The following is a 25,563-nucleotide window of genomic DNA, read 5'->3' on the forward strand; positions in this document are numbered from 1 at the left end:
TCATAATGGGTTACACTAGCCCTTTGCTAATATTAAAAAGAAAGTATCCATTTGACAGTTTGAAATTTGCCTTAGTTTTTTTGACAATAGAGATTTTTCGTTTGACAATTGACACCAAAATCATAACATTTTTTCTTCCTTTCATTTGACTTCGTTCATTGTAATTTATTTGTTAGGAAATTGAATTAAATTTTTACTCATTTATTCGCGTCAATATTTTTTTTTGTCTCCCGTAGCTTATTGCTTCTTCAAATTTTTTGCTACTACTAAGTGCTAACTTTAACTTTGCTGTGGTTATAGTTTCACGTGAACGGTGCGTGGGCGATATATGTTGAGAAACCAAGAGCCGTATCAACCAATCGTATCATTGAACTATATTAATAAGTAGTTTTTGTATACTGTGCGTGCAATCAGTGACGGCAGTTCATTCTAAATATTATACGAAATAAACGTGTTACTGTTAATGTAAACTTCTTTGTGAGACAATAAACGATAATATTGAATACTGATTATTTCGTCAGTTTATAAGCGGGTAAGTTATTGTTCTGTAACTAAATTATAGACCTTTAATTTTTGTAGAACGTATAGAAATGACGGCTTTCGGGTACACTGCTTGTATAAGAACGTTTTAGCTATGCCTAATTAAATTATTTAAACAAAATGTACTTGCGTAACTAAATAAAAAAAAATATAAATTTGTCGCATTTCGCGTTTAAACTTGCATAGCAATACAAATACAATTATTTAATCGGTCAGTGGATATTCTTAATGGACTACTTATACAATAAATATAAATGAATTTGTTTAATTTTATCTTATTTCTTTACAAATTTTTAGATTTGTAGAAACTATCACTTAAGGTCAGTTTAATCTAAGTTTATATTCAAATTTAATAGAAGTCTATCTACTCTTTACTTAGAGTACCACCCACATCTAAGGATATCTATTGACTAGGATATATATTTTTTTTTAAATATTTAAAAGTAAAGACTTAAAGATTAATAAAAAACTTTATTGACCTGTACATACCATTCTTTTCAATGCTAACATATTTCATCCAATTGAGTCCATAAGACATCATTAGGTTAATTAGTATTTAGGTATTTCAATTTTATGGATATAATTATAAAATGATCCTCTGCTTATGATGCTACATTGTTCAAGTGCCTTTGTTTTATGCTTCCTAAATTTTGCATTAAATTTTGCTTTGCTACTTTCGTATTTTCTTTTATAAACACAGTCTTCTGTAATTAAGCATATTTGACATGCTTAATTACAGAAGACTTTTTTATCATCTTTTTTATAATATTTCCTCATAGAAATTAACAAATATTTTTGATATATTTTGTATCTGCTTTTTAGTGAGCCATAGTTGTAGAATAGTAAGTCTTAATTTCATATGTACTTTCATGTGAGAAAAAATCAGCAATAATAATATTAAATCAATCCAAAAAAATCCAGTAATTAAAAATCTCTTCTCATTCATTGTCAGTCAGTGTTCAATGCCTAGGGCTACAATAGTTACTTTTTCTAATGGTAGACATGTGCAACTTATTATAGATTTTACATTATCATATCGATTAACAATTAATTAATTATCATTAACTAATATCTCATTAATTTCAATTTAATTAACTTCATCGAGTGTGGCAGTAAGTGTATGTATAAATATTTTTTAATTTTCTTAGCCATTTAAATTAAGAAAACAAGAATTTTCTTTCTGTACTCTCTTTAGTTTTAAATTTCATTCATTATATGAATCAATAAATATTATTAAACAGACATGTGCATATTAAGTTCATTAGAATTTTTATTATGATACCATAAAAAAACGTCATTTTAACAAGGTGATATATGTTGCAGGTGCATATCCATGATGGGTGTGTTCAAAACGGTGGTGGCCTTGACGGTCAACAATGCCAAAGTTGGTGTGAAAAATAATAGAAATGTAAGTGAAGCAACTTCATTTAGAAATATTATTAAATTTTATTTCCTCGAAATAAATTTTTCCCTTCAATATGGATGCCTGGTAAACTGGTAGTGTAACTGATTATAACACTGCTCGCAGCATGTGTGGGTTTAGAAATTGCAAAGTTTTTTATTCATACTATAAATTATTGGAGTATGATTTTTATATTTAAATAACATTTATTACTAATTATTATTTTTTATTTAAAAATTATTATTTATTATATTATAATTTATTTTAAAGATTATTATTTATTATATTATCATTTATTTTAAAGATACCTATGTACTTACATCTACAGTAACCACTTACCATCAGGTGGGCCGTATGCTTGTTTACCAACTCAGTGGTATAAAAAAAATACCCTATTTTAATAATATAAAACATGTTGTTTACTGAATTTTGTACTATTGTACAACTGCACAAAAATATGTACCTAATTGAAGGCATTAGTGTCTAAGATACAGGCTAGGCCTAGTTTAGACACTGATGTGCTGGGCACAACTTATATATTTCACTTTGAAATCACTGTAGCCCATGACTGTATATTTATATCTGCAATAAATCTTTTTTTTATTATTTATTTTATATACTATTATATTACTAAATTGCCAACTGTCTGATCTCTATAAATAGCAGATACTATTCTTAATGTGACTATCAACACACAGCCAAAACACCTAAGTCTAGAAAGCTGAAATTTGGAACATACGTTTATTTTATAATGTAAGAAATCACTAAGAAATTTTTTTTTGTAATTTAAAATTAAAAGAAAGCACGACACCACCCTTGCAAAGCCGCGAGCGACACCTAGTTTATGAATATTTATAAAAATGGATCGCTAAATGTGTGGTTAAATCTATAGTAAGAAAATGACTTGCTTTTTTTTTACGACAATTGGCGACTTCCATCATGATAAAATATTTTTAATTTAGAACGGGATATCGTGTGGGTGAAGGGAGACTGATATCAGATTGTATTCTTGCTTCCTTTTAATGAGACGAAAATAGAATGGTATCCTCCTGTACTTTTTTTAATATATAATAATGGAATGGTAATCCCGCTTGCGCTAACGGTATACGCTGGCGGTGCGCCAGTGATGGATGGTAGGTGAGAATGAAAAAGCAAGTAAGTTGGCCCATCGTGACGAATACACCTGGAATAGGGGGGAAAGGGATTGTTACTAATGGAGACTGAGAATCCCATTGCTAGCAATATACCCAACCAGGTCGACCTCCTCGCGGTTCTCCCTGGAAACTATCATGGTTAATTCCTGATGAAATCATCATGATGAGCTAACTGACTTGTTTTCATTCTTATCTATCCCACTTCACTGGTACTCCGCTAGCGTATTCCGTTAACGCAGGCGGGGTTACCATACCATTTTCACTCATCAAAAAAAAAAAAGAATACACCTGGAATTCAGTACAATAGTTTCCAGGAAGGACCACGTGGAGATCGCCCTGACAGGGTGCATTGCTAGCAATGGGACTGGTAGTCCGCATTACTAACAATCCCTCCACGTTTCCCCTCCTCTTGTATTATTGCTATAAGTACGCTGGGTAGTATAGATCGTCTACAATAATATCTCACGTCTCTCCATAATCCAAAGAATTAAAAATGTGTGTGTAAAAATATTTACTAGATTTGATCGCGGTATATAATGCTCCTCCGGCCGGATTGCTACTGGTATATTGAAGTAAAAAGTTGGAGGGGCATGCCATGTTAACGTAAAGAATCTATACTTAACTGTGAGTGGTAATAGGTGAGAATGAAATCAGGTCAGTTAGCCCATTGTAGCGAATATACTAGGAATTAACCACGATGGTTGTCAGGGTGTCCATGATGATGGTGTGAAAGACAACCTGAGCAATATACCCTATATTGCTAACAATGACGAGTAACCTCCCTGTTACTAAAAATCCCTTCCCCTCCGGATGTATGGGAGTGGTTACAGAACAATGCTTCATACATTCTTACTTCATCGCTAAACGAATTCGACAAATTGTGACCGTTTGTAAATAGAGAGAAAGATTCTTAGTTTTAGGAAATAGAGTTCGCATTTTTAGCAATATACCCTATCAGCTTCCACCCGGTACACTGGAAACCCTCGCAGTTCAGTGAGCGAATAAGCTTGACTTCATCTTCAGCTACCATCCTTGTCTGGTCCGCGACAGCGTAAGCCAATAGCAAGACGAGGCTGCCATTTTATTATCATCCCATTAAAAAAACTACTAGGTAATTATACGTCGTAAGATAATTATGACGTATAAGCTAATGTTTCTATCTCCAGCAAGATACCCTTGACCGTCGATAACACTTTAAAGGTGTTGTCGTTGTAATAATATAAAAAAAAAAAAAACTAGTAACAACAGACCAACTTTCAACATCCGGTTATAAAATCAAATATACTGTTATAAATGAAAAAGTTTGTAGTCTACAGTAATCGTTCACCATCAGATGGGCTGTATGCCTATTTGCCACTTTCGATGGCATTTTCTCCTTGAATATTAGTAGGTAAAACAGCAAAACAGTCAAACTGCGGATAGCAGTTTCTAATAACCTGTTTTTATAATCAAGGCTGCAAGTTGATTATGGTAATCATAATCTAAGATACTTTCGGCTGCTTTTTGTCGTTCGTTTATTCAGTCTAAATCGATATTCGTTACTTTTTTTAAATCCTAAGTACTACTAATTCCCAACACTAATATCTGGGGCGAAAGGGATTGTTAGTAATGGAGACTGAGAATCCTATTGCTAGCAATATACCCAGCCAGGTCAACCTCCTCACGTTTCTCCCTGGAAACTATCATGGTTAATTCCTTGTGAATTGAATCGTCGTGATGGGCTAACTGGCCTGTTTTCATTCTCATCTATCGCTATTCACTGGTGCTCCGCCAGTGTATCCCGTTAGCGCAAAGTTACCATTCCATTTTCACCCATCCAAAAAAAAAAACACTAATATCTTACTAGTGTTCGTCGCAATTGAACTAAATATTTATTTCTATGTATTATTATTTGTGAAATAAAATATTAAATTATTTACTTATCTATTTACTAATAGGCAAACATTAAATAATGTTTGTCCATCTTATCTTACTATAATAAAATTGTAAGTAGACAAAGTCTGTACATGAGAGATAGATGAAGACAAATTGATATGAGGAGCCTTAATAAGAACAATAGAAGCCAAAACAATAAGTTTTAGAAATTTTGCATGTATATATTTTTTTCCGATATCATTCAAAAACTACTGCGCCAAATTGTATGCAGTTTTGTTCTGTTGTGTTCCTGTAGGTCTAATATAAATATCTATGTTTGATCATAATACGCCAGGGCCGTAGCAAGACCCAGTTTAAGGTAGGGCAAAAGAACTTTTTGGTAGGGCAGAAGCTAAGGTAGGGCAAAAGAACTTTTTGGTAGGGCAGAAGCCATAATATTCTTGGGTCCTTCCATTTAAAGGTAGGGCATTGCTCCTCCTCCATATACAAGTTTATTTTGTTGATTTTCCTACAACTGCAATCCACACGTACGAAGTAGCGGACCAAATGCCAGTTAGTAAATACATTTTAATCCCGCAACAAGCTAAAATGTACTGTACGCTTCTAATGTGTACAAGTCATTTTTGAATAAATGTATTACAAATTTGCAATGGACTTTGTACCGGATTCCTGTTTATTGAGCGTTCCGTTGCTTATCTGTTATACTGTATCCTTCTCTATCTCAGACAGGTATTTACTTAAACAGGTACCACAACTGCACATGCAGTTTTAACATCAAATCTCAAATATCTATAATAATATATATAATATGTGACCATATATCGAATATTTTATCTGTGATAATTTCGTAAAAACATGAATTTTGTAACATTTGCCATGTGGCGTGTGGTCCCGGCATAGAATGGGCCACCCCTTCCTTTCCTGTAGGTGTCGTAACAGGCGATTAAGGAATATAGTAAGAGGTCGAATATTGAATGGCAAAGTCCCTCTTGATACATCACTAAAGCCTAACTGCATTTGCCAACCGGCCTGCCAGGCGTGGCAACTACTGGCAAAACGCCCCCTTAACGGGAGACCTATGTTCAGCAGTAGACAATTAACGACTTAGTTTAGAGTATGTATGTGTCTTTGTTATGGAACTGGGCCCTCCTGGATCGGGGTAAGAGGTAGAAGTAATGAGGATTGTTAGCAATATAGAATACTTGGTCGGCCTCCGCGCGGTTACACCTGGTAACCATTTTGGTTAATTATTGTTAAATTCGCCACGATCAGCCAACTGATCTATTTCCTTTCTATTAATTAACATACGTAAGAATAAAGAAGGGAGGTCACCTGAAGGAGACTTTGTACAAAAGTCGATTGCTTTGGTACCTCTGTCCCATTCATGTTTCTATCGTGAAGCAGTTGTGATTGCATAGTTGTGTTTCTGTTTGAAGGGTGGGATATGACGTGAATTTACAGGGTACAGAGGAATAACACCTGAGTCCTCAGGAATGGCAACGCATGGGGGGTATCATGGGCGAAACAGTATACTCTGTTATGTCCATGGTACTGCTCATGTCTATAGGCGACGGTTACCACTTTCCATCAGGTGGGCCGTCAGTTTGTTTGCCATTCTAAGTTGTATAAAAGAGATAAAAATAAAGGAATCTGTTATATGTAGAAATTTTTAGAGCTATAAAAAACATATGGAGGTGAAAAACGACTAATGTCCAATTAAATGACCATGACCTCGTGCCGACATTGAGTACGGTTATTACCACTCTGCCAGATAAATTTATAAATAAATACAGTATAGTACAATATCTGTTGTATATGTATTTATGCTTTGTCTGGACTCCGGTTTTATTTGTATAATTGGAAGTTTCTTGTAGTTTAATATAATAAATATATTGGTATAATGAAACGATGTCTTTGTATTAAAAAAAAGGTATATACTTTTTTTTTTTAATACTAGGGTATTGTTTCATTCTGCCAATGTATTTATTATATTAAACCATAACGAATATGATTTTTTTTTTTTTTATGAGTGATAATGGTATGGTAGCCCCGCCTGCGCTAACGGGATACGCTGGCGGAGCACCAGTGACGGGTGATAGATGAGAATGAAAACAGGCCAGTTAGCCCATCATGATGAATTCATCAGGAATTAACCATGATAGTTTCCAGGGGGAACCGCGATGAGGTCGACCTGGTTGGGTATATTGCTAGCAATGGGATTCTCAGTCTCCATTATTAACAATCCCTTTCCCCCCTAACGATCATGATTATTTATCGACGGAACTGCAATCCATCAATTAGCATATTTGTATGCAGTGGCAATTCTAAAAATACAAAACAGTGGCTATGGCGGATGACTTTATGCCTATACACTTCATTGCAAATAGAATGCTTTGTCCTAAAATGAATTATTTGCATTTGAAATAAGGTCATTATTATAATATTATCAATAAATAATATTTAAAGACCAGTCCTCTTCCAATCTGGCGGTGTAAAATAATTAAATATAATCTAACAACTAAATTGACATTAATGCATGTATATTAGCTACCTATCAATAAAATTTTGCTACATCCAAACAGGGTTCATGTACTTACTATAGGTACATAATAACATTGTTATGTACTTACATGAATACATTATAATAAATGAATGAATCTAAATATAAAATGAGTTTTAGTTTTTGTTTTAAACCGACATCGCAAAGAAGTTCTCTATATGTATGTTATTTATGTTTGTTACGTCACAAGTCCGTCCAGTGTAAACGGATTTAGTTTTTTTTTTTTATCTGAAATCATATACTTACAGATTGGTCCCCTAGTCAATTTTATCAATAACGTTTAGTAAGTTTAGTTTATAAATCGAAATAACTAGTTTTGCCATAGTTAATATAGTTTTTTTTTTTTTTATGGAACACAATCTTATGCATTCCACTTATGCCTTCTCTATGTCTAGGGGGTATTCTGGTTTACGAATTCATACAAATCTTTTTTTATTTTTTTTTTATTTTATGTATAATTTAATCCTTTGAGTTAAAAAAATGTTCCTAAGAGGATTTGGCGAAATTTTAATAATTTTCTAAGTTACAGCTCATTTTGTGACGCTCGACAAATATGGTTGTTGCCACCAGACCGTTTTTTGTCGAGCTTCACAACCGACCGAATATATCAACAATAGGCAGTAGGCAGAATCTTACTACCTGAAGGGACTCCGTGTTATAAATAATCTTTTGTACACGATATTTATTCTGTAAAATTTACTTTGTGAAACTTGGGTGTACGTTTTAATGCATTTTCTTAAAATATTACATTGTTTAGTGCTCAGTTTAGTTAAGTCTTCTTTTAATCACCAAACTTTAAACACATTTTCTCGAAATTACTTTTTTAAAAATAATATGCATAATATCTCAAATTTTACTTAATCGATTCACTTGAAATTTGGCTCAGAGCTTCTTTATAGCATAGCACTACAAAAATTTTTTATATTTTTTTTATTTAAAAGTTCCAAATCGCGAAAAAAGGAAAAAGTAACATATTGCCGCCAATTTGTGAAAAGATTTTTTTTAATTCCTCGTTATGCTGTTGCCACATCCTTCTTCTTGAAGAACCAAATAAAAAAACGCGCCTTTATGGGAGATGTCTATGTTTAGTAAGGGACTAACTGTCCATACACGGCTGATATGGACATAACGACTGATGGCGTTAATCACTTTTCCATTGATCTGTCAATCTGTTAAAAGCCTTCCCACTTTGATAACCTATATAAAAAACAAATGAGATGAAGTATTCAAGTTATTCATACCCATCCTCAACATTAAATAACATACATACATACATATTTGTCACGCCTGTCTCCCATTAGGGTAGGCAGAAACAATGAAACGCAAAATACAACAATTCAAAGAAACCTCTTTTGTCAACTTCAAATAACCAGCTAGTAATAATATAGTTAATAATAATAACCACATATGTCTCCCATTGACGTATGTAGAAACAAAGGGACGCCAAATGTTCAAACAGACCTTTTTCGTTGCTTCCACGTTCATCAACTTATACACGCTCGGCGGTTACGAGTAAATATTTTTAATTTGGCCCTTTTCAGCATGTTCTATTTATAAAATTTGTATACTACAATAATATAATTATACATTATTACATGTATCACATCTCTATATTTTAGAAATTTAATCGTGCCTCCGATCAAACTGTTTATAATCACTCCTCTCCATCCAAAGGTTGCTTGGAAGAGATCGCTTTTAGCGATAATGTTGCCCATTGTTTTCTCATTCACGGTTCACGGTTGAAACATGAATGGCACAGAGGTAAAGCAAACAACTTTTGTACAAATCTTCTGTTTCATTGATTTTGTCTAACTTTGAAATCCACGCGTACAAAGTAGGCGGGCAAAGAGTAATAGCATATGATGGTAATGTAACGCTCTTCTTCGTGCAGTCACCGTACCGGCCACTGCTGTCCTGCGCCCCGGTGGCGATGATGAGTCTGGACCGCGGCGCGCACACCAAGGACATCACCAAGAACATCTACTACATCAGCAACGAGAAAGTCAAGTTCACCGCGGACCCTAAAACCTTGAAGTGAGTGAGAAAACTTTTTGTAACCTACATTACTACTTAATATATAAATCTTTTCTTAATACCACTGGGATGGCAAACAAGCATACGACTCACTTGATGATAAGCGGTTACCGTAGCCTATGAACGTCTGCAATATCAGGAGTATTACGTGCGCGTTGCCGACGCTGAAGAAACCTCTTTACCCACCTTTTGAAGAACCCCATACGTTACAAGTAACGGGTTTTTACCACAATTTTTTTACTAAGTCTAAAGCAACAATAAATTCATACTCGCTGCGTACGCTACGAAATTTTTGATGCGTTATATTATGTTTGTTTATCATTATACACGGAATTAGCGATTCATACCTGCTGTGCGCAGGTGTAAATTGTACAAGTCTATAAAATTTACATCGACAAACAAAAACCTGTGTCATTATTTTTTAAAGAACTGCTGGTCATTTTTTAACGATGTCTATATATCTGATGTCTTTTTTTTTTAATGGATGACAATGGAATGGTAACCAGGAGGAAAGGGATTGTTAGCAATGGAGTTTGACGGCCCTATTGCTAGCAATATGCTCTATTAGGTCGACCTCCACGTGATTCCCCCAGGAAACCATCGTGAACAATTCTTGTTAAATTCATCACGATGGGCTAACTGACCTGCTTCATCCTCACCTATCATCCTTCAATAGTGCCCCGCCGGTGTATACCGATAGCACGAGTGGGGTTACCATTCCATTATCACCCATTAAAAGAAATGGAATGGTAACCCCGCCTGTGCTAACGGTATACGCTGGCAAGGCACCAGTGAGGGATGATAGGTGAAAATAAAAAAGCAGATTAGTTAACCCACCCTGGTGAATAGACCTGGAATTCAGCACGATGGTTTCCAGGGGTCGACCTGAGAGGGTATATTGCTAGCAATAGTACTGGTATTCCGCATTACTAACAATCCCTTTCTTCCTTATATCTAATGTCTGCATAACGCGAATTTTGTGAACTTATTATGTTTGCCATTTCCGACTACTGTTTCGAATTCATCCGAAAGTCTTTAAAATCTTAAATCAATAAAATTATCTGAAAGGTTGCCTGTAACAGATCCCTCTATGGGATAAGACCGCCATTGTATATTAAATCTTTTAGTGTGTCCAATGTAAATTATGTACAATAGAGATTTTACAATACAATACAATAATCATTGTTAGATTTCGTAGCACGTCTTAAAGGATTTTTTTATGTTACTTAGAATGGCAAACGAGTACCATGGACATAATAGAGTATACTGTTTCGCTCATAATACCCCCCATGCATTGCTATCCCTGAGGACTCAGGTGTTGTTCCTCTGTACCCTATAAATTCACTGCCATATCCTACCCTTCAAACCGAAACAACCATGCAAACACAACTGCTTCACGGTAGAAACACGAATAAGACAGAGGTGCCGAAGCAAACGAGTTCAAATCCAAACCGGTTTAAAACTGACAGGGTTAAGAGATAACAAACTTAAAAAATTTACAACCGAATCAAGAACCTCCTTCTTTTTGAAGTCGGTTGTAAAACACCTAAGACAAATAATTAATAAGCCAATAAAATTTGTACAGATGAAGGAAGCAGAAAAAGAAACACTTGAACACACAGTTAATGGAAAGTTAAAGCAAACACCGAATTCCAAAAGCCCGAATCACAATGAAATTAATTATTCATTTTTACAGATAAAATATGGTACCAATGTTACAATTATAATTATAAATCAATATGGCAACAATGATTGTTATGCATATTACAGACTCTGACTAGGAAACAATTTTTGGAGTAATTACTTATTATTAAATTCAAATCATTTTTATTCAAATAGACTTGTTTACAAGCACTTTTAAATTGTCATTTATTTTTAAATCTACTGCAGGCTTATATATATAATTTTGTAAACAAATCATCTATGCTGTTTATTTACGGAATTATAGGTCTGTGTTTTAATTTTTTCAATTCATCACACACCTACTAGTTTGAGTAACATCTCAACCACGTAACAGCCTCCCATCACGTACAATTTCAGCAGTACCATGTGTCCTCCATATACAATGATAAGCTGAATCTACACTATATTTTAATTTGAAAAATAACAAGTTTGTCTTACGTGTGTTTATTGTTGTGCTCGACTGGTTTTAGGGCTCCTAATCATTGTCGACCAATTACACGTATAGTCTATTTCAATAGAGCCCAATTCAACCATAAGAAGAGACGAGTTTTCGCGTTCACCGTAAAAAAAGACGCCGTTTGTCGTATCTCCTCACTTTCAGGACACTTCCCTTGATAATAAATCGAGTCTAGAAGTCCCTGGCGTTGATATATCCAGCGACGTCTAGTTTTGCGGTAATCTGAAAGAAAAGCCTATGATGGCCTCCAAAAAGTTAGGAGTGTTCAATAGAGTGAGACGGTATTTTACGCCGGAATACCGCTTGAAGTTGTATCAAGTCAGGCCGCATATGGAATACTGTTCTCACCTATGGGCAGGAGCGCCACAGTACCAGCTCCGTCTGTTAGACCGCATTCAAAGTCGGGCGGCTCGAATTATCGATAGTCAACGCCTTACTGTCCGACTTGACCCACTGAAACTGCATAGAGATTTTGCATCTCTGTGCATTTTCTACCGAATTTATCTTGGGGAGTGCTCTGAAGAATTGTTCGGAGTAGTACCTGCTGTTGATTTTCCCCACCGTACAACCTGTAACAAACTAAAGTTCCATCCCAACCATCTGGATGAGTGGCGGTCCTTCACTAATTCAATCCGTAAATCAATTTTTGTTTTGTGTAGTATTGGATATCAACATTTTCATTAAATTCTATTCAAACGGACCATAAGTCTTGGTTATTTTAAGGAGGTTTTTAGTATCTATTTTTTATGTTTATTACCTCATAAATCCGTCAGTTCTAAACCGATGTGGAAAATTCTTTGTTTATCTAGAAGGATATATCTACTTACAGATTGGTCTTATCAAAATCAGTTATAATATTACTAATATTGTTTTTAGATCAAAATAACTGATTACGTCACAATTCACTCAGGTTATGGAATGAGCTCCCTGCCGAGGTTTTCCCGAGAGACTACAGCATGGGGTTCTTCAAAAGGGGGGTTTTCTTCAAGAGGTTTCTTCAGGGTCGGCAACGCGCGCGTAATACCTCTGGTATTGCAGGCGTTCATAGGCTACGGTAACCGCTTACCATCGGGTGGGCCGTATGCTTGTTTGCCACCTCAGTGGTATAAAAAAAAATTGGTGTCGTTATTTTTTGTGGGACACAATCCAATTATTAATAATCATCATAAACATCGATATTTGTTAAACTTTCACGCAAAAACTATAGGACCAATCAATAACCATATTCTTTAAAAAAAAAAAAGAATTTTCCAATTTCGATTTAGAACTGACAGAGTTGAGAGATAACAAATATAAAACAAAATACCGCCGAATTGTGAACCACCTTTTTGAAGTCGGTTAAAAAAACACGTAAGACAATTGAACAAATAATTAATCAGCCAATAAAGTTTTGTACGGATGAAGGAAGTAGAAAAAGGAACACTTGAACACACAGTTTATTGAAAATGAAAGCATTTTATATATAGAATCTATCACAATTGAAGTCTGTTTTATTGTGGGATACAGTGTTACAGTCTTTAATGACAATTATTCTATTAATCTTCGTATGGTCCCGGCATAGAATAGGCCACCCATTCCTTTCCCGTGGGTGTCGTAAGGGGTGACTAAGGGAGGACGAGGAATGCCCATCCCTCTTAAACATCTCAAAAGCCTAACTGCAATTATCAATCTGGCTGGCAACCGTGGCTTCTACTGGCAAAACCCCCCCAAGGGGATGCTTATGTTCAGCAGTGAACAGTTAAAGGTTGATATGATGATCCTGTTAATATTGTAAATGCGAATATTGATGGATCGATGGATGTTGTTTTTTTTTATGGATGATAATGGAATGGTAACCCTATCCGCGCTATCGGTATACACCGGCGGGGCACCAGTGAAGGATGATAGGTGAGGATGAAGTAGATCAGTTAGCCCATCGTGACGAATTCAACAAGAATTGTTCACGATGGTTTCCAGGGGAACCACGTGGAGGTCGACCTAATAAGGCATATTGCTAGCAATGGGGCTGTCAAACTCCATTGCTAACAATCCCTTTCCCCCGGATGGATGTTGTAAGGTTTTCATACAAAAACTACTGAACGGATTTGAATAAAATTTGGTATACGGATAAGTTATATGCTAACTCAGCACATAAGATACTTTACGTACTGATTCACGCGGCCATATTCGCGAGATCCAGCTAATAATATATTCTTATGGAATTTTTGAACTACTTTTTATAACTTTAAAAAGAAAAAAATATTTATTTCTTCACTTGATTTCGTCATCGACAGGGGAATTCATCCTCACACGCTTGAACCTAAATGGTCATATTTAGTGCGGCTTCGAAGTAATTTTCTCCCGCGAACGCTCAGGCTATAGAATGTGCTACCTGCCGAGGCTTTCCCTAGAGATTGCAGTTTGGAGTTCTCCAAAAAGGGTACATTAAGGTTTCTTCAAGATCAACAATGCGCAAGTGACACCACTAGTGTTGCAAGCATCCATAGGCTACAGTGACCGTTTACAATCCGACGGGCTGAATGCCCGTTTGCCAACTTCGTGGTATAAAAAAAAACTATGCATTTAGTACTAACAAAAACATTTTGTATATAGAAAAAGAAAAGCACTAAATTGGTGCTACGCAATTTATTATAACATGTCCCTTTTTGGATAATATAGCAGTTTATCAGTCATAAATCATGGATTATCATACGTCTCTATTGTTATATTACATACATAAGTATCGCTCAGACCTGTTATTGTTGTGGCGTTATTTGTCGAGTCTAATCAAAAAATGTACTTACTAGTTATTGATATAATTTATTAGTATATTTTTGATCGTTGCTATGGCCAAGTAGGTAACTCAATTGGATTGAGAGAATTATGTTAGTAAAGTATTTTATATTTCTCAATACTTAGTATAAAAGTCGTTTGCTTGGGCACCTTCGTGTTTTTACCGTGAAGCAGTTGTGTTTGCATGGCTGTGTTTCGGTTTGAAGGTTGGGATATGGCAGTGAATTTACAGGGTACAGAGGAATAACACCTCAGTCCTCAGGAATGGTAACGCATGGGAGGTATCATAGGCGAAACAATATGCTCTGTTATGTGCATGGTACTGTTAATGTCTATAGGCGATGGTTACCACATTCCATCAGGTGGCACATTAGCTAGTTTACTATTCTAAGTTGCATAAAAAAAAATAAAGATTAGTTTATCTGTGGAATTATCATTTATATGAAAAGGTAACTTGTTTGAACTGACATTACATCAGGCTGGTCTTATATTAGAAAATGTGGTCGTTCTGTCATTCTTTTTAGTCTTTATAATCATGTTTTACTAATGTTATATCGATTATAATTGAAAAATAATTGTATTTTAATATTTTTTTATGTGTCTGCTAATTAAATCTATAATAAGTTATGGGCTCATTACCCGTATAGATGACCGCATTCATGAAATGAACTCCCCAAAAAAATATTAAAATGATGTTGTTTATTTTTCATACGTTTTGTTTGAGGGATCACACGATCTAACGATCTGTCTAGTACAAAACGTTCAGTAACTATATCATACTAGCTTTTACCCGCGACTTCGTCCGCGTGATAGGGATATTTCTATTAAACAGTATAAAATATAAATAAAATAATCTATATCTTTCTCCATCCCATATAAAACGTCAAATTTCATCAAAGTGAATGGTGAAACTGTAATAAGCGCTATAATGTAACAAACAAACAGAGTCAATTTCACGTCCTTCTAATATTAAACACGTACTCCACACATATATGTGAAGAAGGACATAGGCTTCTCCCGTTCAGTAAACATATCCGGGTCACGCGGACAAAGTCGCGAATAAAAGCTAGTTTGTAATATTAGTAAGGATTCGTTCGCCTATAACAGCGAAGCCATAAGTACGCAAAGCAATTTCTGTTATACCAGTAGGGACTTGTTTGTAATTCGTTTTTAATTAATAAATTAATTTGTTACTAAGTGGATCACTTCTGAAATAAGAAGGTTTTCCATTAGTCGTATTTTTTTTATCTATTTATGTTACGTCACAAATTCTAAACCGATTTTCATGATTCTTTCTATAATCGATAGAGTATACTCCCGTGTTGTTCTCGTATTAATTTTGTCCCGATCCAATGTGTCGTTTTGCCGAAAAACTGTTTGTAATAAAACAAAATCCACTTGGAAACATGATTTCTCGTTTTAAATTCAAATACTTTCAATACAATCATCCAATACAAAACATTTCGTCGTTTATCGATATGTGTGTGAACTCTGACGAAAGTTCACCAGGTAAATGCCGCAACTGATGAAAGTCTTTTTTTTTATACCACTGAGGTGGCAAACAAGCATACGGCCCACCTGATGATCAGTGGTTACTGTAGCTTATGAACAACTGCAATACCAGAGGTATTACGCATGCGTTGCCGACCCTGAAGAAACCTCTTTACCCTTAAAGCTTAATATACTTAAACTCTATACATTTGAAATCTATATTGGAATATGAAATAAAAAAAAAAACAAACAAAATCTTTAAATAATAAAAAAAGGGAACGATGAAATATCTACAAAAGAAATAAAATCTTGCATAAATGACTCCTGTACTGACGTACCTGATAAACTTATCATTTGAACAAGGATGTTACCCAGATATGTATGTTAAAATATTCTGTAGTAAAGCCTTTGTAACAAGGAGACAAAAATGAAGTAAATAACTACCGACCGATAAATCTAAAACCGGTGATATCCAAACTATCAGAGAAATGTATGTTATCACGACTTACAAATTTTTATTTTAAATACGATACCTATACTTATAATAAATTTGTAGAGAGGTCAATTCTGTACATAAAATATATTTCCATAATAACTATCAGGGGGTGATTAGTGATCGGTACTGTTGCCAAAAATGCAATCAGTAAAAATTTTGTCTGTCTGTATGTTCGTTATAGAAACAAAAACTACCCGACGGATTTTAAAGAAACTTGATACAATTATTGTTCGTACTCCTGGGCAGATTATAGTATACTTTTCATCACGCTACGATCAATAGGAGCAGAGCAGTGAAGGGAAATGTTAAAAATGTCCACCCGTGCGACGCGGGGACGGACCGCTAGTCTAAAATAAAGAACAATATGGCTTTAAAAAAAAGTAAATCGACTACATTAGCTACTTACTCCTTGATTAAGGGCTTTTTAAAAAAGACAGGTTGAAAAGAATTTACCACTGCTTTATTTTTTGGTCTCAGTAAAGGTTTCGACTATGTTTCGCTTGACATTTTAATTAGAAAGTTAAGAGTCATAGGTATCAGCTTCAGGTTTATCTCTTCAGTGGATCTCTTTGTACTTAAAAAGTAGATAGCGAAAAGTTGTAAAAACAAGACTTGACAAAAGAAAATTAAGTTAAATCATATACATTACTCGGTAGTCGTACAAACGGGAACCCGGGATCCAACATACGCGCCTCGAGGTACGTCGTGTGGTTTTTAGTGGGTACGAATCCCATACACCCCGGCTGCCCTCCCTCCGGCAGATGGGACGGTCTTACTCAAGATTTTCCACACATTAAACAAAAAAAAAGTTAAATCATATACATACATCTGATTATGAATAAAATAAATAAGGGATTCTAAAATCTGGTGTATATTTTATCTTGATACTCCATCAAGAAGTAATCTTTTTGATTGGTTTTTCTATCTTCTTAGTATTTTTTTTTATACGACTTAGAATGGCAAACAAGCTGACACCTGATGGAAAGTGGTAACCGTCGCCTATAGACATGAGCAGTACCATGGACATAACAGAGTATACTATTTCGCCCATGATACCCCCCATGCGTTGCCATTCCTGAGGGCTCAGGTGTTATTCCTCTGTACCCTGTAAATTCACGGCATATACCACCCTTCAAACCGAAACACAGCCATGCAAACACAACTGCTTCACGGTAGAAACACGAATGGGACAGAGGTACCCAAGCAATCGACTTTTGTACAAAGTCTCCCTCTGGTGTATGTTTTATTTTGATACTCCATCAAAAAGTAAAAGTACTTTTTTATTGTTTTATATCTCGTATTTTCCAACAGATCGTGGCCCCGTTATCTGCTTGTATCGACTGCTATTTTTTATGCATGTAAAACAAACGATAGTTTAACATATGATAATTATCCATTATTTACAAATTAAGTTGAGTAATGCTAATCGTGTTTCAACTAGGTTTAGAAAAAAAACTTTGTTCCAGAATCAATACTTTGGAGTTCTTTTAAACTGTCGTCATTCTTGTCACTGCTGAACATAGATGTACTGGAGGGAAAGGAGTTGTTTTAAGAAGGTTCAACAGCCCCGTTGCTAGCAATATACCTTCTCAGCTCGACCTCCAATCGGTTCCCCCTGGAATCCATCGTGGTTACGTCTTGTGGAATTTATCAAGATGGGCTAACTGACCTGACTTTCATCCTCGCCTATCATCTATCACTGGTGCCCCGCCAGCGTATACCGATATCACAACCGGGATTACCATTCCATTATCATCCATAAAAAATAACATAGGCGTACGCAGTTCGTAAATAGTACCAGAATACTGGGGTGGGCGCAGCCCCCTGGATTTGTCTGATGCCCATCCCAGGATCCGAGACTATAAACCATAGACTGCCGCAAGAAATAGTCCTGAACCATGTTTATAAAAAAAATACTCTCGCTTTAGTGTCGATACAGTTACGTGTGCGTCGTATTTCTTATCGATTGATTGTACGATATGTACGATATATGAAATGATGATACAGAATAGTTCGCTACAATAGGATTTTTATGTTACCTTGATCCAATAGATAGATCGATAGATACTCTTCATTGTCTCCTCGAAAAGATTATAATAGTAAACTTATTATAAATATAAACAATTACAAGAAATAATCACAATGAGAAAACAATGGGCGACCTTATCGCTAAAAGCGATCTCTTCCGAGCGAGTTAGTTTTACTTTATTGAAATGTTTTTTTTAAATGAAATAATACCTGTTGTTTTCGGTTTTATGAATTGAGAATTACTTTAGTGTCGATAAAGCGATGATATATAATATCAAAGGTCGTATTATCATGTCCTATATAATCTATATATATATATATATATATATATATATATATATATATATATTCTTTATTGCACAAAAACATACAGTAACAACAATAAGTTAATAACAATGTTAGCAAAGGCGGACTTATCTCTAAAAGAGATTTCTTCCAGTCAACCTAACGCAGTGGCATAGGAAGTAGTGAGTGGGCAGTAGTAGTGCAAGACAGAAATTTAAATAAATATTTACATAAATTATAAATAATTATATATATACACACATACATTCACATATATACATACATACACATACACATATATATACATATACACATACATATACACACATACATACACACGTTAAATACAACATATAAATATCAGATACAAGAGAACACAATGATGACAGTCTTCTAATCATTTTTATATTTAAATTAAATTGGAAAGATAAAATGATTTTAATCTTTTTTTTTGAAGGAACTGCTAGACGGGCTATTCTGAATGTTCACGGGAAGTTTATTCCACAGCTGTACAGCACGATATGCAAATGAGTTACCCATAAAATGGGTTTTACAGTTGGGAAGCTTCAGTACCCTGGACTGGTTCAGACAAAGACGTCTAGGTCTGGAAGGAGGAGGTAATAATTGGAACCGGGAACGAAGGTAGGAAGGAGAATTGGGATCATTAAGGATATTATATAGGACCGCTAGGACATGTGTCTCATGACGATGTCTAATTGGGAGCCACTTTAAACGAGTGCGGTATTCCGAGACATGATCATATTTTCGTAAGCTGAAAATAAACCTTATCGCTAATTTTTGCAACCGCTCAAGCTTATTTAGCAGCTCCTCGGTCACATCTAAGAAACAGACATCGGCATAATCCAGAATGGGAAGAAGAATAGATTGTGCAAGCATAATTTTGGTATTGAAAGGGAGAAAGTATTGGAGACGTTTGAGAGAGTGATATGAAAAGTACATCCGTCTACTAATGTCATTAATATGAGAGGTCCACGACAATGTACTATCCATAATAAGTCCTAAGTTTTTCACTTTATCAGTATAAGATATCTTAGTACCCTCGTATACCAATGGAGGAATCTGAGACCATTCCAACTTACACCTCAGCCTGCCACTACCGACAATCATAGCTTGAGATTTGGCTGGATTAACAATAAGACCAAATGATTTAGCCCAGGAGTGAATAGCCAGTAGATCATCGTTTAGAGCTGAAGTTGCCTGTGTAACCTCAGACAGCATAAAGTGACGATACAACTGCAGATCATCCGCATACAGATGGAAGGGAGAAGTAATGACTCGAGAAATATTATTAATAAAGATAGAAAATAATAAAGGGGAAAGTACACCGCCTTGAGGCACGCCAGCAGTTAATGAAGCCCAGTTCGATAAACCATCATTGGTTCTAACACACTGCTGGCGGCCGAAAAGAAAAGAAGAGAACCATTCGATAACTGGAGTGGAAACGTTGACTGCACGAAGGGTGCTAAGGAGAACATCAAAATCAACCGAATTGAAAGCATTACTGAAATCCAACAAAACAATTGCAGTCAATTTCGTGTTATCCATAGCCCGACGTATGTCCTCTGTAATATTAAGAAGCGCTCCAGTAGTGCTATGAGAGGGTCGGAAGCCCGATTGAAAGGGGCATAAAAGGTTGTTGGTGGAAAGAAATTTAAATAATTGGCTGTGAACTATAGATTCTAAAACTTTTGAAAGAATGGGAAGAATAGATATGGGACGGTACTGGGAAAAGCTAGTCGGATTAGTAGATTTAGGAAGTGGTATGACGTAAGCCTTTTTCCATTGTGATGGGAAGACATTATGCATGAGAGAAAAGTTAATTATGTGAGTGAGCGCAGGCAAAATAACATCCAACACGGGAAGGATCATATCAAGGCTCACATTATCGCTACCGATAGCTTTAGTAGATAATGAACGAATGGTTCTCTTGACAACATCTACAGTCACCAAGCTAAAAGTGAATGGAGGACAATCGGGTGGGACAAGATTAGAAAGATATGATATAGTATTTGCCTATATATCTATCCTATTTAAGAACTGCGCTCTTGTCCGTAGAGCTCTTGCCACTTACAATTTCAATAGTGAGTGGCAATCACGATTTTCAGCGAGCCTCTTCACCTCTTGATACGACACAACACCATCTCCTTCCTTGATCTGCCTGATGTTACTATGTCTCGGTCTCCCTCTCCCCCTCCTTCCTTCTATCTTACCTTCTCTTATAATATTCATAGGTTCGTCGTGTCGTATCAAGTGTCCCAACATTTTTCCCCTTCTGTCCTTAATAGTTCTAATAATTTGTCTTTTTTCCTTGACCCTAAGCAGGACCTCCTCATTGCTAATTCGTTGATAATAATAATATCCTATATAGGATAGAATTTTTTTTTTGTTTAATTATCATACATAAATACATTAAAAAAATTGGATTTTTAGTAGCACTTAAACCTCTTGGGCTTGTGTGTGATACTTTACATTCGGTTCTCAAATATCACTATTTACATTAATATTCTGCTGTTTTACCAAGGTTGGATACTTACAATACTTTATTTCCTTCGAATAGGTGACACAAAGTTACCATTTAATAAGTAGACTACTCCATATTCAGCTAATGTTTAGCATGCAAATTATATAAAATATAGTTTTTTTTTTTTTTTAAGTACCAATAGATTTTACAATAGATAAATTCATACATACTATGTCTTATTAATTATTTAATAATTTATCTGCATCGTCATTTCAGCCATTATCCGTCCACTGCTGGACATAAGCCTCCCCCATAGACTGCCATAAAGAACGGTCCTGAGCCACCTGCATCCAATGACTCCCTGCAATAAATTTCAGGTCGTCACTCCATCTAGTGGGGGTCGTCCTACACTGTGTTTGCCCGTATGCGACAATAATAAATAATTTATAATAAAAAGTAATTGCATTAGGATAGGGTAGGAGGTCGCAAAACATTTTTACATACTAATAGAATCACGCCATAGAAAAGTTTGAAAAACACTGGTCTAGATTATTTGACCCGAGTTTTGCATTATAATTTATACTAATATTATAAGGTTTAAGAGTTTGTTTGTTTGAACGCGCTAATCTCAGGAACTACTGGTTTGAATTGATTTTTTTTTTGTGTTGACTAGTGCATTTATCGAGGAAGGCTATAGGCTATAAAACATCACGCTATGACCAATAGGAGCAAAGCATCAGTGAAAAATGTTGCAAAAACGGAGAAAATTATTCATATTTGAGGGCTTCCGTTGCGTGCGCTGCGTAAACGGTTCAAGTTACCCAAAAAATATGTATGAAAGAATTATTCCTCTTTAAATGATGTAAACATAGGCTATATGTTATTGTCGAAAATTCTATCTGCCCATGCGAAGCCGGGCTGGGTTACTAGTTTTTTTTTTTTTTTTATACAACTTAGAATGGCTTGTTTGCTGACGGCCCAACTGATGGAAAGTGGTAACCGTCGCCTATAGACATGAGCAGTACCATGAACATAACAGAGTATACTGTTTTGCCCATGATACCCCCATGCGTTACTAGTGTTTGTATATGCGTACTATAACACCTGTATGTAATACCCAACAGACTGGACAATCTGCCAGACAAGCCTCTCTGCGTGATGATCAACTGGCTGCTGGCGCGGCAGAAACACGTGATGAAGTACGCCAAACTCTATCTTGAGCAGGGCTTCGATGTGCTCTCAGTGTCGTGCACGCCCTGGCAGCTCATGTGGCCCGTCAAAGGATCCCAGGTATGGAAACGTATAAAGCTATGTACTTCTTAATTACAATTTAAGATTTTTTTTATGCAACTTAGAAGGGCAAACAAGCTGACGGCCCACCAGATGGAAAGTTGTAACCGTCGCCTACAGACATGAGCAGTACCATTAACTTAACAGAGTATACTGTTTCGCCCATGATACCACCCATGCGTTGCCATTCCTGAGGACTTAGGTGTTATTCCTCTGTACCCTTTAAATTCACGCCATATCCCACCCTTCAAACCGAAACACAGCCATGCAAACACAACTGCTTCACGGTAGAAACACGAATGGGACAAAAGTACCCAAGTCTCCTTCTGGTGAATGATATATGAATAGTTTTGTTCATATGTACATTCAAAGTCACGAGACAAATTGTCGTCTCTACGTACATTGTCGGCAGACGACGGCCTGTGCGAGTGCGAGTCCTTGGAGCGTTAATTTTCTGCACGCGACCAGATGCACATAACTAGTCAATAGTATGACGTGTCGTATTAGTGCAGGTTCAGTAGCCGAGGACCGTCTCCTATAGACGTGAACAGCATCATGGATTGCTGGTTATGACAGTGCTTTACAATTAAAATGTTACTTTTTGAGCAGTCTCGTGTAACTTTTAACTATCGGATATCGGTAACGCTGCTTTAGAAACGACTGTGGAAACCCCATCCAATTTACTGCAGAGGAATGATGCCAGAACATACAAACAGACAGATAAAATTAAAAAAAATATTTTATTTTGGCCACCGTTTAAGACCCCCACATATCAATTTTTCTTAAATATTCCCATGTACAATGTTACAATTTTATTATAACTGAACTTTTTGTAAACTCATTTTTTTTTTTAAAAAGCAACAGCTGAATTTGTTACGCGTTTTTCTCAGCTGCAATTGCATTTCAAACTACGCGGTAGTTTCATAAAAAAAACTATTAAAAATGCTTATAATTAAGTATGTTAGATTTCAAAAAAAAAACCCTATTAACAAATATACAAATAATAATACTAGTGAAAATTTAATAAAGTAATTGTCAGATATGTACTAACACGACGAAATTAGAAGTTCCCCGTTTGACCGCGGGCCCCTAAATAGATTGTCGATCTCGATTTTATTAGCATAATTCATGTGTTCATAGCATCTATTCAAGTTCATGATACGATCTTATTGTTAAAAAAACACATGAAAAAAACATTGGAATTATTAATAGAATTCAATGTTTGTATTGTGACTTTCCTATGAACTTATCATTATGTAATAATAATAATAAATCTTTTTAATTCATATAATACATATATATATATATATATATATATATATATATATATATATATATATATATATATATATCCATAGTTTATATTCATTATTACTATAATATTTAATTTTAATTAATTACAAATTTTACATTATTTTTTATTTTATTTTATACAAAAATCCACAGCTCTTAAAAAATAACTTACATGCTAAGTCTCTTATGAATACAGCCAATAAAGGATTTTACTTATACAAACAAAAATTTTGATTCCATAGCGAGGTAGGCAAGTTAGAGTGGGTGTATGCAAGTAATATAAGCACATGTATGTAAGGAACCCATATATAATAGTGAGTAGTATTATATAATATATACAAAAATTAAATAATAAAATACTAATTAAAACAATTTTATTATAAATTCCTTGGTCCTCAGATACGCAGTGTGGAATACTGAGCAAAGAAATCATTAACTCTATTTTCTGCGAGCATACCAGCCATAATGCTCCAATTCAAAATTTAGCTAAAAAATTAATAATTATCAAGGCTAGTATAGTGTGTATTGTATTCTGTCGCTTGTTATACGCTTGGGGACAGTCTGATATGTTCAAATAATACTTACTAACAAATGAACAAACAAAGCCCCCACCTAAACCCTCCTAGGAGAGTTCAGAACGTCTAATTAATAAATTACACGAAGTCGATTTGTAGTTTATTATAAGGAATACGGAAGCTATTAAAGCGATATAGTGAATTTCTACAAAATAATCTTTACCTTAGGTGTTATTTTGCAGCTAATCGCCAAGGACCTGCTGAAGTTTATGTCGACGAACGTGAACAGCCACCCGTTGGTGCTGCACGGGTTCTCTGTGGGAGGGTACATATGGGGCGAGGTCATCGGCCACTCTATGGAGAATAAAGAATTGTGAGTATCCACTATAGATAATAAGCTTTAGTTATATCGGTACCGTCCCGATACCTATATATTGGGTTTGTCTGAACATTGATGATAGAAAAAAGGCATCGCCCATTTCGATATCATCCATACCATTCGTATATGTATATTCATTTCGTTTGCGTTCTTCATTTCAATTTTTTTTTTTTTTTGATGGGTGAAAACACTATGGTAACCCGACCTGCGCTAACGGGATACGCTGGCGGAGCACCAATGAAGGGTGATCGATGAGAATGAAAAGAGGCCAGTTAGCCCATCATGATGAATTCATCAGGAATTAATCATGATAGTTTCCAGGGGGAACCGCGTGGAGGTCGACCTGGTTGGTTATATTGCTAGCAATGGGATAATATTATATATTAGATATTGAGCCAATATACAGATATTGTAACTGCTCATACTTAATAGATAATAATAGAATACTTGGTTATTCGAATAGAATTATTTTGTTTAATTCCGCTACCATTAGTATTTGTGTGACTGCCAACATTCGAAGAGTGACCACCATTTTTACTAACGGAAGTACAACAACCTCCCATGTTAGCCATAGTGGTGATTAATCTTGGAGTGTTGGCAGTTACACACATACGAATGGTAGTGAAATTAAACATAATAGTTGTAATCAAATAACCAGTGATTAGGACTTTAAGATAACGCCTAGTTCAGTAAAATACAGTGAAACCTGGTTAAGTGAGATATTAAGGAACCAGTAGATTTATCTTACTTATAGAGGTATCCCACTTACCCAGTGTCTCAGATATCCAGGTATAAATAAATATCACACACACAAACACACACACACA

General features: G+C 35.3%; 1 protein-coding gene across 1 annotated transcript in view; it reads left to right on the forward strand.

The window, feature by feature from the left end:
• The first annotated feature begins 107 nt into the window (after positions 1-107).
• LOC113512027 (uncharacterized) overlaps positions 108-25,563 on the forward strand; it is a 35,866-nt gene continuing 10,410 nt past the window's right edge. The window contains exons 1-5 of the mRNA XM_031909240.2: positions 108-532; positions 1,864-1,948; positions 9,423-9,565; positions 22,384-22,549; positions 24,600-24,730. Of these exons, the coding sequence (XP_031765100.2) occupies positions 1,874-1,948; positions 9,423-9,565; positions 22,384-22,549; positions 24,600-24,730 (515 nt within the window). The 5' untranslated portion in view covers positions 108-532; positions 1,864-1,873. The remainder of the gene's footprint in view (positions 533-1,863; positions 1,949-9,422; positions 9,566-22,383; positions 22,550-24,599; positions 24,731-25,563) is intronic.

This window comes from Galleria mellonella, unplaced genomic scaffold, assembly GCF_026898425.1.
Source record: "Galleria mellonella isolate WM207_F2 unplaced genomic scaffold, CSIRO_AGI_GalMel_v1 utg184, whole genome shotgun sequence".
Taxonomy (NCBI): domain Eukaryota; kingdom Metazoa; phylum Arthropoda; class Insecta; order Lepidoptera; family Pyralidae; genus Galleria; species Galleria mellonella.